The sequence below is a fragment of the Urocitellus parryii genome, chromosome 2 (genome assembly GCF_045843805.1).
Source record: "Urocitellus parryii isolate mUroPar1 chromosome 2, mUroPar1.hap1, whole genome shotgun sequence".
Taxonomy (NCBI): Eukaryota; Metazoa; Chordata; class Mammalia; order Rodentia; family Sciuridae; genus Urocitellus; species Urocitellus parryii.
In genome coordinates, this window is record NC_135532.1 from 169,016,980 (window position 1) to 169,036,430 (window position 19,451).

Below are 19,451 nucleotides of genomic sequence, written 5' to 3' on the forward strand. Positions count from 1 at the left end.
CCATTTCTTTTTTTTTTTTTTTTTTTTTTTTAAAGAGTGAGAGAGGAGAGAGAGAGAGAGAATTTTTTTTAATATTTATTTTTTAGTTCTCGGCTTACACAACATCTTTGTTGGTATGTGGTGCTGAGGATCGAACCCGGGCCGCACGCATGCTAGACGGGCGCGCTACCGCTTGAGCCACATCCCCAGCCCCTGTATATTGCCATTTCAACAATATGAATGCTGTCAATCCAAGAACATGAGAGGTCTTTCCATCTTCTGTGGTCTTCTTCAATTTCTTTTTTCAATGTTCTATAATTTTTATGATAGAGGTCTTTTATTTCCTTGGTTAGATTTATTCCTGAAACCTGACCCCTTGCCTCATTTGAATGGCTTCTCCTCAATAAAAGGGTTCAGCACTGCTCTCTTGCTCTTTCTGCAGACCCTTAAGGTCAGAGGAGCTGTAACAGGACCAAAAGAAAAAGGTATCTCTGTCTCTTGTGTGATTATTTCCTGCAGCCCAGTTCACCTGGAGTGACCCTGGGTGTTTTAGTCGTGAGAAATGGAACAGTTGGCTTTGGGTCTTTTATACATAGCCGTTATAATGTTGAGATAGGTTCCCTCTTTCCCTAGTTTCTTTAGTATTTTTATCATGAATGCATGCTGAATTTGCTGAAGGATTTCTCTGCATTTGAGATTACTAAGTGATTTTTGTCCTTAATTCTGTTCATGTGATAAATTATATTTATTAATTTCCATATCTTAAACCTCCTTACATCTCTGGAATAAAACCAACTTGCTTGTAGGGTACAATCTTCTTAATGTATTTCAAAACACAATTTGCTGCTGGGCACAATGGCACACACCTATAATCCCAGTGGACAGGGAGGTGGATCACAAGTTCAAAGCTAGCCTCAGCAATTTGGTGAGACACTAAGCAATTCAGTGAGACTCTGTCTCTAAATAAAATACAAAATTGGGCTGGGGATGTGGCTCTGTGGTTTAGTGCCTCTGATTTCAATCCCCAATACCAAAAAAAAAAAAAAAAAAAAGAAAGAAAGAAAGAAAAAAAAACAAACTCAATTTGCTAATATTTTATTAGTGTTTTTGCATCTAAATTCATCAGGAATACTGGTCTAAAGTTTTCTTTCCTTGATGTGTCCTTATCTGTTTTTGGTATGAGTGTGATATTGACTTCATAAAATGAATTTGAAAGTGTTCCATCATCTTCCATTTCATGGAATAATTTGAGGAGTACTGGCATTGGGGTTCTGAATGCCTCCATGATACATATGCTCAGAGGTGGGGGTCTTCTGGCTGTCCACAGGTCTGCCTGTCTCATGTGCATGTCCACCGGAGCCACTTGGTTTTGGAACCAAGGTCATTGGAAGCCTCCTCCCAATACAGCCACTCTTCTTCTGAAGGTGGGCCAGAGGAAGCACTGCACACAGCAGCACAGTTCTTGTATATAGGTGGTGATCTTCCTAGTGACCCCCTTCCTGCCCCTGCTGCTGTCAACTGATTACCCTGAGGAGGTACCTTGGGAGCTCGAGCTGTGGCCTTCTGCGACCCAACTACTGAGGATCAGCTATGGGCTGGTCCTGGGGTACTCAGACCTGCGGGACACAGGGTCAGGCCTGTGCTACACTGGGAATGGGTGTGTCCACATGGAAGAGGCAGAGAGGAATGGCAGGCACACTGGCACTTGCAGCACCCTTCTACCCTGACTGCTTGGCCTCCTCAGGATGTTGCTGTTCACAGGCCAAGGGAAGGGCAGGCTCTCTGGTACATCTGTTGGGATAAATACTGGAAGGATCTACGGGGCCTGGCAAGGCCCAACCACGCCATGGCGCACAGGCTTGGATTCTGAGACCTTTAACCTACTCAGTCCATCCTAGGTTGAAAGTACTGTCCAGCTGATAACTGTAGGCAAGCAGTGCATGGCTGGAGGAGGTGCGTCACTGGCGTCATCCCTTTGAAAAGCATTTTGTCACTCTGACTCTTTCCCTGCTCTTCTCTCTCATCCTATTGCCCTGAGGTCAGCATCTTTCCTCCACTGGGCCCTTCACCCATGATGAGCTGCCTCACTTTGATTCTAGAGCAAGAGTCAGCCATCTATGGACTGAGACCTCAGAAACTATATCCTCCAGAGAAACGTTTCCACTTCCAAGTTGTTCTTATCAGGTGTCTTGGTCACAATGATAAAAAAGCTAATTAAAACACAGCCATACGCCATTGCCTCCAACTTGAAAAATATACTATTGTGTGTGTGCTGGGATGAATGGTAAGCCAGTCCTTGGGCATGCCATCCATGGGACTGGAACCTCATGACCTAACCTCCTGCTGAATGCCCACCTCTCTATACTGTTACACTGAGGCTGAAACGTCAACAGGAATTTGGTAGAGAAAAACACATTCAAACCACAGCACTTGATTAAAAGAGCCCAGGGTGTTGCTTTCCACTCTGTTTCGGAACTAAGGGCATCGAAGGCCCTATGTGTGCCCTATGTGAGGGGAGTCCTTCAGACTGAATGGACACTTGACAGGAACTCAGATCTTGATACAGACAGAAAGACCTCAGGTAAAGAAAATTCATGCAAATTTTAAAAACTAGTTCTACTTATGTTTTCTACAAGATGGAAAATAATGATATAGCAGAAAAAAACAATTTTATACTATGGTATTGAACACACAACATGTACACATGTAACCCTGTGATATCAGTAACTAAGGGGGTGGGGTTGAGAGGTAAGGCATAGCATTCTGTATAATACTGAAGTTACGATGCTCCAATTCACATCAGAATAGTTTGCTCTTCTCATGTTAAATGCAATTCCTCAATGGGAACCACAAAAAAACTACCTGTAGAATATACCCAAATGAGAGGTGAGGGAATTATAATGTTTCACTACAAACATAAACTACATAGGAGAGAAGATAATCATATAATGACATACATCATGCTGAATCAAAGCTTGTCCTGCTCTCCCTATAACGATGCAAACCACGCTGAACCATGAGCACACCCTATCCCTTATCATCCCAGCTTAGACAATTACATCATAATAATGCCATTTCTGGAGGAAGGAGGGAAAAGGTCTTATTCCTAGCTGTGGAGTCAGAAGCTAAACATATCTTTGGGGAAAAAAAAATTTAATCATACACTCTCTAGTTCTATTTCTCTGAATTTTTATCAAAAGGTGTTGAATTTTGTCATATGATTTTTCTACACCAATCCATACGTGTATACAGTCGTATGATTTCCTTGGCTTGTCAATAAAGAACTACCAGACAGGATTAAAAAAATGTGGCAGTTATACACCATGGAGTATTACGCAGCACTAAAAAATGACAAAATCATGGAATTTGCAGGGAAATGGATGGCACTAGAGCAGATTATGCTTAGTGAAGCCAGCCAATCCCTAAAAAACAAATACCAAATGTCTTCTTTGATATAATGAGAGCAACTAAGAATAGAGCAGGGAGGAAGAGCAGGAAGAAAAGATTGATATTAAACAGAGACCCGAGATGGGAGGGAAAGAGAGAGAAAAGGGGAATTGCATGGAAATGGAAAGAGACCCTCATTGTTATAAAAAACTACATAAAAGAGGTTGTGAGGGGAATTGGAAGGAAAAACAAGGAGAGAAATGAATTACAGTAGATGGGATAGAAAGAGAAGATGGGGCCGGGGAGGGGGATAGTAGAGGATAGGAAAAGTAGCAGAATACAACAGTTACTAGTATGGCATTATGTAAAAAGGTGAATGTGTAACCGATGTGATTCTGCAATCTGTATTTGGGGTAAAAATGGGAGTTCATAACTCACTCAAAACTAATGTTTGAAATATGATATGTCAAGAGCTTTGTAAGGTTTTGAACAACCAATAAAAAAAAATAATAAAATAAAAAAAAGAAAAAAAAGAACTACCAGACAAATTCTCAGCTGAGTTCTGCAAGACCTTCAAAGAAGAATTAATACCAGTACTCCTCAAATTATTCTATGAAATAGAAAAGGAGGTAATTTTTCCAAACTCATTCTACGAGGCTAGTAGCATCCTGATACCAAAACCAGACAGAGACACATCAAGGAAAGAAAACCTCAGACCAATATCCCTGATGAGCATAGATGCAAAAATTCTCAATAAATTTCTGGCAAATCACATATAAAAGCATAATTAAAAGATAGTGCACCATGATCAAGTGGGGTTCATTCCAGGGATGTAAGGTTGGTTCAACATATGGAAATCAATAAATGCAATTCATCACAACAATAGATTTAAAGAATCATATAATTATATCAATAGATGCAGAGAAAGCATTTGACAAAATATAGCACTCTTTCATGTTCAAAACATTAGAAAAACTACAAATAGTATGAACATACCTTAACAATGTAAAAGCTATCTATGCTAAACCCAAAGCCAATATCATTGTAAATGGAGAAAAATTGGAAACATTCCCTTTAAAAACTGGAATAAGACAGAGATGCCCTCTTTCACCACTTATATTTAACATAGTCCTTGAAACTCTAGCCAGACAAAAGAAATTAAAGGGATATAAATAGGAAAAGAACTTAAACTATCAGTATTTGCCAATGACATGTTTCTATACTTAGAAGATCCAAAAATTTCCACCAGAAAATTCTAAGAATTAATAAATGAATTCAGCAAAGTAGCAGAATGTAAATCAATACCCATAAATCAAATGCATTTCTATACATCAGTGATGAATCCTCTGAAAAAGAAATTAGGAAAACTACCCCATTCACAATAGCCTCAAAAAAACAAAACAAAACAAACAAACAAAAAAAAAAAACTTTGGAATCAATTTAACAAAAGAGGTGAAAGACTTCCACAATTAAAACAACAGAATACTAAGGAAAGAAGTCGAAAAAGACCTTAGAAGATGGAAAGATCTTCCACGTTCTTCATGTTCTTGGGTAGGGAGAATCAACATTGTCAAAATGACCACACTATCAAAAGCGCTGTACAATTTCAATGCAATTCCAATTAAAATCCCAATGCATTCCTCTTAGAAATAGAAAAGGCAGTCATGAAATTCACTTGGAAAAATAAGAGACCCAGAATAGCTAAAGCAATGCCTAGCAATCTTTCCTAAACTCCAACAGTGATTCTGCTGAGAATGAAACTTAAAACAAACAACAACAAAACTATCCCATTCACAATACCCTAAAAAAATACATGGAAATAATCTAATCAATAGGTGAAAGATCTATACCATGAAAATTACAGAACACCAAAGAAAGAAATTGAAGACAACAATAGAAGAGGCAATGCCCTCACATGTGCTTCAATAAGAGAATGAATCATTTTAAACAGCCATATTACCAAAAGCAATATACAGATTCAATGCAATACCCATCAAAATACCAATGACATTCTTCACAGAACTAGAAAAAAAAAGTCCTAAAATTCACTAAGAAGCATGAGACCCATAAAGCCAACACAATTCTAAGCAAGAAGAGTGATGCTGGAGGAATCATAATACCTGCTCTCAAATTGTTCTACAGAGCTAAAGTGACAACAGCATTGTATTGGCATCAAAAATAGGCCTGAAGACCAGTGGAATAGAATAGAAGTCATAGGAATCAAGACACATAGTTATCTGATATTTGACAAAGTTACCAAAAATAAATGCTGGAGACAAGGTCTTTTTAATGAATGATGCTGGGAAAACTGGATGTCCATACAGAAAAGAATCAAAATAGATCCCTCTCACCCTACAGAAAAGTCAAGTCAAAGTAGATCCAAGACTTTTAGCAATAAGCCAGAAAACTTGCAACTGCTAGGAGAAAACACAAGTCAACATTCTATCCTGTTGGTGCTGGCACTGACTTCCTTAAAAAGACTTCTCTCTAACTCAAGTAATAAAACACGAATCAATAAGTGGAATGCCATAAAATTATAAAGCTTCTGCACAGCAAAGGAAATATTAGGAGTATGAAGAGAGACCCTACTGAATGGGAGAAGATCTTTGCCAGCTACTTCTCTGACAGGGCATTAATATCCAGAAATACAAAGAATTCAAACAGGTTAACACCAAAAATAAAATAAAAATAAAAAATAACCCTATCATTTCAATAAATGGGCAAAATAACTGAACAGATATTTCTAAAATAAAAAATACAAATGGCCAACAAATAATGAAAAAAAAAAAGTTTAGCATCTCTATCCATCAGGGAAATGTAAATTCAAACTATACTAAGATTTCATCTCATTCTAGCCAGAATGGCAATTGCTAAATTAGATCAATATATATTGCATGCTTTCATAATTATATCAAAGTGGATTCTACTGTCACTAAAAGGAATCAATATAAAAAGAGTACCAATAATAAATGATAGCAAGAATGTGGAGGAATAGGTACACTCATACATTGTAAGTTGGACTGCATATTATTACAACCACTCTGGAAAGCAGTATGAAGATTCCTCATAAAACTAGGCATAGAATCACCATATGATCCAGCTATCCCACTCCTTGTTATTTATCCAAAAGAACTAAATTTATCATTCAATAGTGATACAGCTACATCAGTGTTTATGCAACACGATTCACAATAGCCAAATTATGGAACTAGCCCAACTGGTTGTCAATAGATGAATGGATTAAGAAAAAGCAATAAACACACACACACCAAAAAATGGAGTTTTACTCAGTCATAAAGAAGAATAAAATTATGACATTTGCAGGCAAATGGAAGGAAATGGAGAACATCATGCTAAGTAAAAAAAGCCAGACTCAGAAAAATCAATTCAATGTTTTCTCTCACATGCAGAAGCTAGAACAAAGTAAGGAGAAAGAAGAGTAGAGGTCAGATATAAGTACAGAGGCAAGTCAGTGGAGTATAAAAAGGAGATTGAGGGTAAGGCAGGAGGGTCAGGAAAATAGAGAAAATATGGAAGGAATTCAACAAAATTATGCTTCATGCATATACACAGAGTCAATGTAATTCCCATCAAAATTCCAATGACGTTCTTGACAGAAATAGAAAAAGCAGTTGTGAATTTCATTTGGAAAAATAAGAGACCCAGAACAGCCAAAGCATTCCTTAGCAAGAAAGTGAAGAAGGAGGCATCATAATACTAGTCCTCAAAGTATACTACAGGGCTATAGTAACAAAAACAGCAGGCTATTGGCACCAAGACCCCTGGAATAGAAGACATAGAGACAAATCCATATAAATATGGTTATTGCATACTGGGAAAAGGTGCCAAAAACATATGTTAGAGAAAAGATAGACTTTTCAACAAATGGTGCTGGGAAAATGGAAATCCATATGCATAGAATGAAATTAACAATGATCTCTCATTCTGCACAATACTCAACTCAAAATGTATCAAAAACCTAGAAATTACACCAGAAACCCTGCACACACTAGAAGAAACTGTAGGCCCAACACTCCAACGTATCAGCTCAGCTACTGACTTCTTGAAACAAGACTCCTTGTTAAAGCACAATAATTAAAATCAATAATCAGTATATGGGATGGTATCAAACAAAAAGCTTCTTAACAACAACGAAAACAATCAAGAATGTAAAGAGAGAGCCTATGGAATGGGAGAGAATCTTTGCCACTTGCACCTCAGATAAGCTGTTAATTTCCAGGATATACAAAGAACTCAAAAAACTTAACACCAAAAACACAAAAAACCCAATCAATAAATGGGCAAAAGAACTAAATAGACACTTGTCAAAAGAACAAATATTAACAGTCAACAAATATATAAAAAATGTTCTATATCTTTAGCAATTAGAGAAATACAAATTAAAACTACACTGAGATTTCATCTCCTGTTAGAATGGCAATTTTCAAGAATACAAGGAACAATAAATGTTGGTGAGGATGTGGGGAAAAGAGTCTGCTCATACATTGTTAATGGGACTATAAATTGGTAAAACCACTCTAGAAAGCAGTATGGAGCTTCCTCAAAAAACTAGGAATGGAACCACCACTGACATGGTTATCCTACTCCTTGGTATATATCCAAAGGAATTAAAATCAATATACTACAGAGACTCAGTTTATAGCAGTACAATTCACAATAGCTAAGCCAAGGAGTCAAACTAGGTGCCTTTCAACAGATGAATGGATACACAAAATGTGGTGTATATACACAGTGGAGTATTATTCAACCATAAAGAAGAATGACTTCATGACATTTACCTGTAAACAGATGGATCCAGAGACTATCATGCTAAGTGAAATAGACCAGTTGCAAAAAAAACAAATGTCAGATGTTTTATGATATGTGGAATCTAACCTACAATAAGGGGTGAGTACGGAATAGAAGTTCAGTGGATTAGGCAAAGGGTAATGAAGGAAAGGGAGGAGGTATAAGAAAAGGAAAGACAGTGGAATGAATCTGACATAACTTTCCTACGTACATATATGAATACACCACAGTGAATCTCACTATCATGTACAAGAAACTAATTTAAAAAATAATAACTACGGATAAATGGCAGAAAAATCAATAGAGGGAACAGAGCAAGAGTAGGGAAAAGTAAGGGGAAGAAGAAATACTGGAGTCAGAATTAGAATAATGTATATTCCAATGCTCATATAATTATGTCAAAATGTATTCTACTGTCACATACAACTAAGGACCAATTAAAAAAAAAAAAGAATAGATGGACAGTGTCTATGCCTATCCTTCTTTCCATTTCTTATGAAATGTACTAAACAAGAGCAAGGGCTGAGTGCTGTTAACCCCTTCTTCTTTCTGTGTTGTACACCAAGCTGCCAGTTGCAATGGCCTAAGGCTAAAGCCAGGCCAAATAATTCTCAACTTCTCTTCTCCCCAGTATAAAATAGGATGGGAGAGGAAGTTCTATCAGTTGAAATTTTGTCTGCACAGACCAGATAATACACTCCCAGAGTGGGGCAGCTGTAGAGTTTTATGGGTGGAATTCCAGCAAGTGGGACTTAGATCTAATCAGCCCTCAGGGTCTTTGCTGGTTTCTGCTCTGGAGAGATTAGATCAACATACTACTAGTGCCTGGAAGTTGCATATCTCTGTTGGGAGTCTGGATCTCAGGAGCCTCCCAAGGATTCTACTTGCTTTGGTTTAGATATGGGGTGTTCCCAAAAACTCATGTGTGAAACAATGCAGGAAAGTTTAGGTGAATGATTGAGTTATAAGAACATCAACCCAATCTGTGAATTAATCCCCTCGTAGGGATTCACTGGATGGTAACTGTAGTCAGGTAGAGGTTGGCTGGAGGAGGTAGGTCATATAGGACATGCCTTTGGGATATATATTTTATATGTGGTGAGTGCAGACTCTCTCTGCTTCCTGATGTGAGGTCTTGAGCCATTTCCCTCCACCACATTCTTCTGCCATGATGATCTGCCTCACCTTGAGCTCCAAAGAATGCAGCCAGCTGTCTGTGAACTGAGACCTCTGGAACTGTGAGCCTCTAAAACTGTTCTTTTAGTTAGGAAAAAATAAAAGCTGACTAAAACAATACTTGTGGGGGCAGAGGAGTCAATCCTTCACCCACTCTGTGGTCCATGAACATGGCCTTTCCAGGCTTCCCAGGCTTAGTCCCTGCATGTAGTCCCACCCACATGTTCAGATTCCAGACCTACTTCAGCAGATCACGTGAACCAGACTCAAAGGTGAGCTCCCATTCACTCTTCCCATTTGAATCCCCCTGGGTAAAATATTTTCTGTGCCTGCTTCACCATTTTGCTAGGTACACCCCAGTCTACATGGAATGCATTTGCCAGGACAGTGTAGCCCTGTTTGCTCTGATCTTCCAGCTCCCACAGCACGTGCAATGTGTCTACCTCAAGGTGGCTCCACCTCAGCTCTCAGCAGCCAAAGTCGTGAGTGGAGAGACACTGGGCACTTTTCAAGCACCAGTGCACAGTGCAGCTTCTGGATCAGCTAAGGGAAGGTTCCTTTTCTGATCTCAAGTTTTTCTGTACTAAATCTGTCTGTTGTGTTTCTCTCTGTGTTCCTCCTTCCTCTGTGTTAAACTACCCCTACCACTGTTGACACAACCAGCTTAGCTCCAATGTAGTCTTTCTTCTTTGTTTAATTTACCCCAAATTTCTGACTCTCTAAGAGATACTCTGACTGTCCAATATAGAGTTTTAGTGAAATCCCTCTTTCACCCACCTAACAGAGAAGCAGTATTCCTGCTGCTTGAATCCCGAGCCATACAGCAACTAAGAAGGCAGGCTCCCTCTAGCCCACCATCTTGAATCCCTCAGGAATTATGGTTTCTTAAAGAATTTTTCAGACTTTTAGATATAAAAATTTATACTTTAATATCTTTTATATATTTCATAGGGATAATTTCAAACTTTAAACTTCAGCTTTATTAAAAACATGCTGTATTATTCTTCTGGTGGAAATTTCATTACAGACCAGACTCTAGTCCAAGCTCTAGCATCTGGGAACCACTGCTACAGATCAAAGGAATAAAACCTCAAGAAAAGGAAATAACCATGATTCTGGTCATTAAGGAATATAACTTTTAATAGCACAATGTAAGGAAAATGAGTTAGCATGGTAGAGAAAGCATCAATTAAGAGGCAACAGGAAGAGAGAACACAATGTTGGATCAGAGTCTAGCCAATATTACTTTTAGACAAAGTTTACTTGTTGGGGCTAGGCTTGAGATATCTATTACCTGCCTTCATGATGCCACTAGTTTAGTGACGTAATAAAATATACTAATATCCTGTAACTAGTACTAGTCTCTGTCTTCCCTATATTTATCGTGGAGCCCAAAGGACCACAGGATAGTCAAAATGTTGAGGCAGCAGTTTTCATCCTAGAATCAGTAAAAATAAATACTAATGTTTATAGTAATGCTCTAGATCATCATTCAAGAATTAAAAAAGAACAAATTGATAAATCAACAACCTGAATGGACCTCAAAAACATTACATTAAATGAAAGAGGTCATATAAAAAGACATATGCATGCTGTATGACTTCATTTACATGAAATTCTTAGAAAAGGCACAAGTAATCTAAAATGGCAAAAAGCACATCAGTGTTTGCCTGGGACTGGGGACAGAAGGAAGAGACTGACAACAAAAGAGCAGAAGAAGCCAGGCGCAGTGGCACACACCTGAAATCTCAGCAGTTCAGGAGGCTGAGACAGGAGGATCATGAGTTCAAAGTCAGCCTCAGCAACCATGTGGTGCTTAGCAGCTCAGTAAGACCCTGTCTCTAAATAAAATACAAAATAGAGCTGGGGATGTGTCTCAGTGGTCATGTGCCCCTGAGTTCAATACCCAGTAACAAAAAAAAAAAAAAAAAAAAAAGAGGAGCAGAAGAGAACATTTTAAATGATAGAAATGTTTCATGCATTGACTATAGTGGTGGTTAAACAGATGCATACATTTGTTAAAATTCATCAGATTATACACTTAAAATGGATAAGCTATATTCAATAAAACTGATTTTAAAATATAAGTGTACATAGATGTGTATATATATTTTATATACACACACAAACACACACATATACATACATATATACTTATACACATGATTCTTTTTAGAGTCACACCTTTGGAAATACAAAGAAAGATACAACTACTTTTCCCAGAAAAAATATGGTTGTATGCATAGTCTTCCATACAATTCAGGGGCACCAAAGATCAAAGCCCATGGATGCCAAATAAAGAATTTTAGTTTACACCTATATAAACCCAGTATTTTAGAAATCTGAGGATGTGAAGATGTGAAGATCTGAAGAAGCCTGAGTATGTGTTCGCAATCCCTATAATGATGTCAGAAGAGTAGAATCATAAAAACATAGTTTTGTAAAGAGTGCCTAGTAAGCAGGCAGTAGCAATGTGGAAGAGAATCATACTTCCTTAATATAATCACTAACATTTCTTTCAAGCAAACGTACTAAGTATGTAGGCTTTCATTACCATTGGTAACTCACCCTCAGCTTGATGGTGTAGATTATAAAACTCTCGGGCAATGATATCTGCCAGTTTCTCACACCATTTTTTTGATGGACAAAAAAGTAATACTGAATGGTTATCACGAACGGTCTCATAACACAAACTAACAACATGGTCTTCATCACCCTAAAAAAAGAAAGAGAAATAACGACCTCAGTGGTACTTTTAAAACATTTTCATACCAGGTGTGTTGGTACACACCTATAATCTCAACAACTGAGGAGGCTAAGACAGGAGGATCACAAGTTGGAAGCCAGCCTTGGCAATTTAGCAAAACCTTATCTCACAATAAAAAACCAAAAGGGGCCAAGAATGTAGCTCAGCATTCCTGGGTCCAATCCTCAGTACCACAAAAAAATTTCCTCACACCAGTTTAAAATCATTCACTTTTCTTCACAGGAAAAATTTTATTATTCAAAGGCATAATAAAAAATCAGCTACAAAGTCCATAACAAAATAGAAAACAAGCCAGGCATGTGTAGCACATGTCCATAAATGTAGCTACTCAGGAAGCTGAGGCAAGAAAATTAAGAGTTTGAGGCCAACCTGGGCCACATATAAATGAAGATACTAGGTTCTGAGAAGTTTTGTGATTCAACTACTATCTCAACCTTATCAAGTATCACAATTAAATGTCAGAGGTAGGTCTAACTCCCAAATGATGTGCTTTTCATTCTATATACACTATAATTATACCTACCATTTAATATAAGGTTAATTTTCCAAATTAGTGTTTAGTTTAAACTAAATCATAAGAAAATCTTTTCCTAGTTAAACAGAAAAATCCACAAAACTAAGTATATTCTTAAAAATGGGTATATCATATATCAGGAAACAATGGTCAAGGCACAACTACATTTCTTCCTTCACCATCACCATCAGTTCTTTAAAGTGAAACTGACTGGCTTAGTTTTAATTCTAGTGGATGTGGAACATGCATTCAACTATTTTGCAACCTCTCATTATATTCCAAAAATTGTTAACTTACTAGAAAATGACATTAAACACAATGATACCAAGAGCTATGATATAAAAATAATGACTTACCTTCACTTGTAGCATGGGTTGAAATTCCCTCACAAGCTTCATTGAAGAGTCATATATGGAATTTCCAATTTTTACTGACTCCAAAAGTGGTACAGGGCGAAAGTCAGTATGATAGAGTTCAGCATTCAACCAGGAAGCCACAAGCTCCAGATTAGGAAGAGTAGCACTCATTCCAACAATCTGTACCGCATTAGACAGAGGACTGGCTAAATCTGCCTGGCTGTGAAAAATAAATGAAACTCACATTAAAACACGGTATATTGGGACTGGGGTTGTGGCTCAGAGGTAGAGCACTCGCCGACCATGTGTGAGGCACCAGCTTTGATCCTCAGCACCACATAAAAATAAAATAAAGATATTGTGTCCACCTATGACTAAAAAATAAATATTAGAAAAAAAAACAAAGTATATTAACAAGTAGTGGTGCTAATAATGTTCTTGGGCATGTCCTTTGGCACACACATGCATATAATTTTTTAGGGAACAGGATCTAGGAATAAAATTACTATATCATTGATTACTGGGTCACAGATCTTCAATTTTAAGAGATAATGCCAAACTGTTTTCCAGAGAGTCTGAACCAAAGTAACATCCCACAATATATGTGTATTCTATTGTTCCACAATCTTGTCATTACTTAGTATTATCAATCTTTTTAATGTTAGCCATTCTGGAGAGCAAGTAGTAAACATGAAAAAGTAATTTCTATTTTTCTGATTACTAATGAGACTAGCACCATTTCATGTATACAGGTCATTGGGAAACTCTCTTTCAAATGTCTATTCAAGTTCTTCATTGATATATTAGGTTATTTATGTATTTCTTATTCATTTGTAGAACTTTTAAATTTTCTGGATAGTGACTTTCCTTTTTCATTTATTTTTGCATTTAATTTTATCATTTATTTCCTTTTACTTCTGTGGCATTATTTTATTACTCTTTTTCAAAGTTTCTTGAAATGGATAATTAAATAACATTTCCCGTCTGCCTTCTATAATAAGATAAACATTTCATACTATCAATTTCCCTTTAAAAATAACTTTTGCTGCATTTCACAATTTTGTTGAGATATTTTTCTAGTTCAAAACTATTTTCTAATTTCTATTGTGATTTTTTGACCCAAAATGAGCCTAAAACATATTGCTTAATTTCCAAACATGTAGGCATTTTCAGCTTGTGCTTTGCTTATCCTTATTCCTAACTCCATTCTTCTGTTGTCAGAGAATATATTTTAAGTCATTTCAAACCTTTGAAATATGTTAAGACTTTCTTTATGACCAGCATATGATAAATCTCTTCATAAATGTTTCATGTGGAACTGAAAAGAACATGTACTCTGACATTTTTGCTAATTACTATACATGTATCCATTAGGTCAAAATTGCTGATTTCATAGTAATATTATCATATCCATAAAGATTTGGGATACAGATGGTTATCTGCTTGTTCTATCACATACTGAGAAAGAAAAATGTGCTTAAATCTCCACAAAATGGAAAAAGCCTATTAAGTGTCCAGCAAGAAATATTGATACAAAATTTCAAAACACAGGGAAAGAAAGGAGCTCCTAAAAACTCCCAGACAGAATTTTAAAAATTTATACAAAGAATGAATGATCAGCATGGCATTGGATTTCTCAATAAAATGGGAAAGTAAAGCCATGACAATTCTGAAGGAAAAACATTCCCAATCTTGATTTTTATGTCTGGACAATCTATGAAAATAACTGCAACACATTTTCAAACACACAAGTTCTCAAACAACCGATAACCATGATAGTGTGTTCACAGAAATAAAGTGGTACTTCCGAGAAGACATCCCCACCAAAGTAAGGAAATAAATGAAGAGAAAGACATGTGATCCAGAAAGGGGGCTCTACCTGAAGTAAAAAGCAATAGAAATGAGTGATAATGGTGAAGGGAGATCCCAGATGACTGCAGCACAACACAAGTACAGACTAACCACCTTTCAGATTGGAACAACTCAGAAGGCTTTAGGAGAAACATCTTCAAGATGACAACTTTGGTAGAATATCAAATGTGCTGGAATAAAATGGAGATTTACACAATTGAGCAAGAGGCTATGGATATATTAGCAATAAATGCATAAGGAAACCAAGCCATTAAAAAATACATTTGTTAATTTCAGAGAAAAAAAAGGTTTTTTAGAAAAGTAAAAGTAATCACAGTTTATAATAGCTCAGTGGATAATGGCATTCAGACAGTCACATTACTATGACACTGAATAATGATCTAAGCAAAATTAGAATATAATTATATCTAGAGAGTAGAAACAGGATCAAAGGAGAAAGAGAGACTGTACAGAATGGGGGAGAAGATTGGGTATTGTTGCACAGAGAATATAAGAGAACCCAATCTTCATGTTCCATAGTAAGAAGTCAATATAAAAGAACTCAAGGAGCAGCATTTAGACATACTAGTGTAAATACAAAAACAAAAACCTAGAAGATTTGAAAGTTGTTGCCACTGAGAAGTAGGAGTTGAAGAACCACTATTTGACAAAATAAGCGTTACCTGCTTAAATTATATGTAAATAAAACTGACAAACAGAAAAACTAGATTTCCAAAACCTATTGCAAAACTATGTACACTGAAATAAAGCAGTGAGCAGTCAAGTCTTAGAATGTTTACAAAGTAATCTAAAATTAATTTATCTAAAGAACTCATTTTAGAACAAAAACTACTGTACAGTTGCTCTAAATAAGGAAAGTACCATCCTCTTTTAGTTTAACGCCTACTTTTGCAAACATTTTTCCAACATTGTTTGAAATCTCAAGAATTCAGTTATTTCAGCTACTCACCTAGATGCTGATTTCTGAGTAATATAGCAAATCTTGGTCAGCAAAAGTTCCAGCAGATATCCTCGGTGAGAGTCTCCCAACATATGTAACTCATCCACAACCACCATTCCTAAAAAGATTTTCCAGATACCAAGTTTTACAAAATCATAATTCCAAGAAGACTTTTAAGAGATTCAACATCTTATACCCTACAGTAAGCATTTACCTTTATTTATTATAAGTGATGCAGATTTCAAACCATAAAACAAAACAAAACAAAAAAAAAACACAGATTCCACACAATGGGCAATTCTTTTCCTGGATATATTCTAAAGCTAAAAACCAATGATTAGCTGACTTAGGTCTGTCCAAACCCAAGGAAAACTGCCTCTTGTTACTCACTTCCAAATTGGTAACCTTACAGGAATGATATATCAAAGATTTCTATGTCAGTTATATAGTGTGTCAACTTTTTTTAGGAGGAAACAACCATATTCACATTAGAAAGTTGTGTCAAAAAAAAAAAAAACTGAATCAGGTCAAAAAGAAACAGATGATTTTAAGGAACTTTTTAAAATATGATAGACTACTGCAAAAGATAAATATGATCATAATGTCCTTCTCCCTACTTAGAGAATTGAACCAATCTATATACTTGAAATAATACTGAAAATTTAGTGTCAACCCATGCCTTCTTTGGTAAACATTTTTGTGACTTCAGTGTTTCACATGCACTGGTATCTCCCACAATGGATCCCACCAAAATCAGGACCATTCAGACAACTTCCTAATGACATGGGATACTCTTTTTCCTTAGCAGTAAGGTTTTCCAAAGTCCTGCTATTTGTTGAATTATTCCAGAATTTATTCATCATCCAAAAATGTTTATTTTACCTAGTATGCCAAGCATTGCACTAGATACATTGGAAATAACATTTAATAAGATTATTATAATCCTTAAGATATTTGACATCCAGTGGAGTCACAAGTAATAAAACAGTTGATACAAATTGTGACTCTCCTCGGACTATACCCAAAGAACTTAAAAACAGCATACTACAGGCACACAGCCACATCAATGTTTATAGCAGCACAATTCACAATAGCTAAATTGTGGAGCACACCTAGATGCCCTTCAGTGGATGAATAGATTTTTTTTAAAAAAATGTGGCGTATATACACAATAGAATTTTACTCAGCAATAAAAGAGAATAAAGACATGGCATTTGCAAGTAAATGGATGGCATTTGAGAAGATAAATGCTAAGTGAAGTTAGCCAATCCCAAAAAAACAAATGCTAAATGTTTTCTCTGATTTAAGGAGGCTGGCTTATAGTGGGGTAGGGAGGGGGAGCATTGGAGGAATGGATAAATTCTAGATAAGGCAGAGGAGTGGGAGGGAAAGGGAGGGGGCAGGGGATTAGCAAGGATGATGGAATGTGATAGACATCATTATCCAAAGTACATGTATGAAGACACGAATTGGTGTGAACATACTTATGTACAAACAGAGGTATGAAAAACAGTTCTATATGTGTAATAAGAATTGTGATGCATTCCGCTGTCATGTATTTAAAAAATAAAACCAATTTTTAAAAAAAGAAAATTCAACAGGGCAGAGCAAGTAGAAATAGGAAAAGGCCACACAAAAGTTTTGCAGAAGTCACACTCTGTTTCTTTGTATTCAATCTGTATGCCATCTATTTTTTTATAGTGTTTGCTTTGTAAAGGTAAAATTTCTAAGCTGATTCTAAGCTGCAAAAGTCTGAGTTAAAATGTAAAAGACCGGGCATTGTAAGGTCTCTAAATGGCAAGGCCTGGGCTAAAAAGTAAAGACTAGGTATTGTTACAATTCCTCTGCTACCCCCGGAACCTGTAATCTCTGTGAGTTGTTAGGACAATGCAGGAACTGCCCAGTAAATATCTCCATTGATTCCCTGGTTGTTTAATAACTAAGGGCTCTAGGTATCATGGCGCATAAGCATCTAGGCCCCAGAACCAATCAGTTTAAATGTGTACCCCACTTAGAAATGACCAATCACCCCTGCCCAAACTGTTCCTGACAATGAATGTGCTAATCATGTCTCAAAATTGTTGTTCAATTTTCCCGCGCCTCATGATGATTTGTTCTGATGTATGCAAAGCCCACCGCCCTCTCCAAAAAGTGTACTTAAGCTCTGCTTGACTTCTGCTCTGGGCTCTGGGCTGCTCTCCCTTCCTGAGTGAGCCTTGAGCCCCAGCATGCTGGTTCAATAAACTCCCTTTTGCCAATTGCATGGAGCCAGTCTCTTGTGTGGTCTCTTTCTCCGACGCTCCGCCGGACCCCTTACAGCTTTCTAGTAAAACATTTAATTATTGTGGTGAAAGTGGAATTTGTTTTGCTGTTTCAAAAATAAATAAATAATATTTTTTTAAAAAAGACAAGTTGATTGTGATTTCTTTCTCAAAGGCTTTATAGAATAGAGTCCATGTCTCATATTCTTTGATCCTGCCTCAACATTACCATGGTATTTTTGTATATTTTATTTATTAAATTGTGAAGGATTGCACTATTGTTATACATAAATACTTTTATGAGTACATTATTATTATATATAATAGGAGGGTTCATTCTGACATACTCAAAATTGCATATAACATGATTTGCTCCATTTCAATCCCCAATACTTCCCCTTACTCTTCATTCCCCCCCCCATACAATCTCCTTTCCTTACTAATCTTCCTTCTATTTTTTGTTAATTGGTGTAATATAGTTGCACATAAAAGTGGAATTCATTGTGATATATTCATGCATACACAGCATAATTTGGTCAATGTCATTTCACAGTTCCTTCCCTTTCCCATCCTTCCCCCTCCCCCTTGAAACCCTTCCTTTACTCTCCTCCCTTTTATTTTCATGAGATCCCCTTTTTTAATTCACTATTTCTCTATAGCTTCTACACATAAGAGAAAACATCTGACCATGATGTTTTCAAGTTCACCAGGTTCTCAATGAGTAGCTGAAATTCTTGCTGATTTTGCTACCACTATAACCATTTTATTCTAATGGCCACATCTTAAATGGCCTTTTAGTAGTTAAAAATAAATCTAAAAAATGAGGTAGAAAATTATCCCAGGGTCCCAAATTCAAATACAGTTTCTGTGGCTCCCTATTATTTCCCTTTTGAATGGTAGTCTCTGGGTCTAGGCCTAATCAAGATATCATAGCATCAAAATATAATAATGGATACATAATACACGAATTGTGGAGAGGGCAGATCCAGCCTCAAATGCTTCTTTCTATTCCTGGTAAAGTTTAGACAAAAAAGAAGAAATGAGAAAAGACTGAGGCTCAAAGATATCATCTCTATTTTCGAAAGTACAAAAATCCAAGGTAGTGAGATCAATAATAGCAGGACACAAAACTTGTATTTTTTAATGCAGATTTCCTAATATTACAGATGCCAATTCTTGCCTCCAGAAGTAGATGATTTCTATATGGGACATATAGAAATCACAGTAGCTCCCCTTTATTTCATCAAAAATAGCAACAGAAAATATGCTTAATTTTCTGATTTTTTGCCTGGAATGGTAGTACATACCTGTAATTCCAGCAACTCAAGAGGCTGAGGTGGGAGGTTCACAAGTTCAAGGCCAGCCTGGGCAACTTAATGAGACCTTGTCT

The 19,451-nt window shown here is 36.6% G+C and overlaps 1 protein-coding gene across 3 annotated transcripts in view; it reads right to left on the reverse strand.

Annotated features, from left to right (window-relative positions):
- Polq (DNA polymerase theta) overlaps positions 1–19,451 on the reverse strand; it is a 102,744-nt gene that overhangs the window by 78,491 nt on the left and 4,802 nt on the right. For 2 of the 3 annotated variants that reach the window (XM_077794741.1, XM_077794735.1), the window contains exons 5-7: positions 15,810–15,918; positions 12,989–13,208; positions 11,920–12,067 (exon numbers count right to left, since the gene is read on the reverse strand). The exons of the other annotated variant lie outside the window; for it this stretch is intronic. In XM_077794741.1, the coding sequence (XP_077650867.1) occupies positions 11,920–12,067; positions 12,989–13,208; positions 15,810–15,918 (477 nt within the window). The remainder of the gene's footprint in view (positions 1–11,919; positions 12,068–12,988; positions 13,209–15,809; positions 15,919–19,451) is intronic. 3 annotated transcript variants of the gene reach the window in all.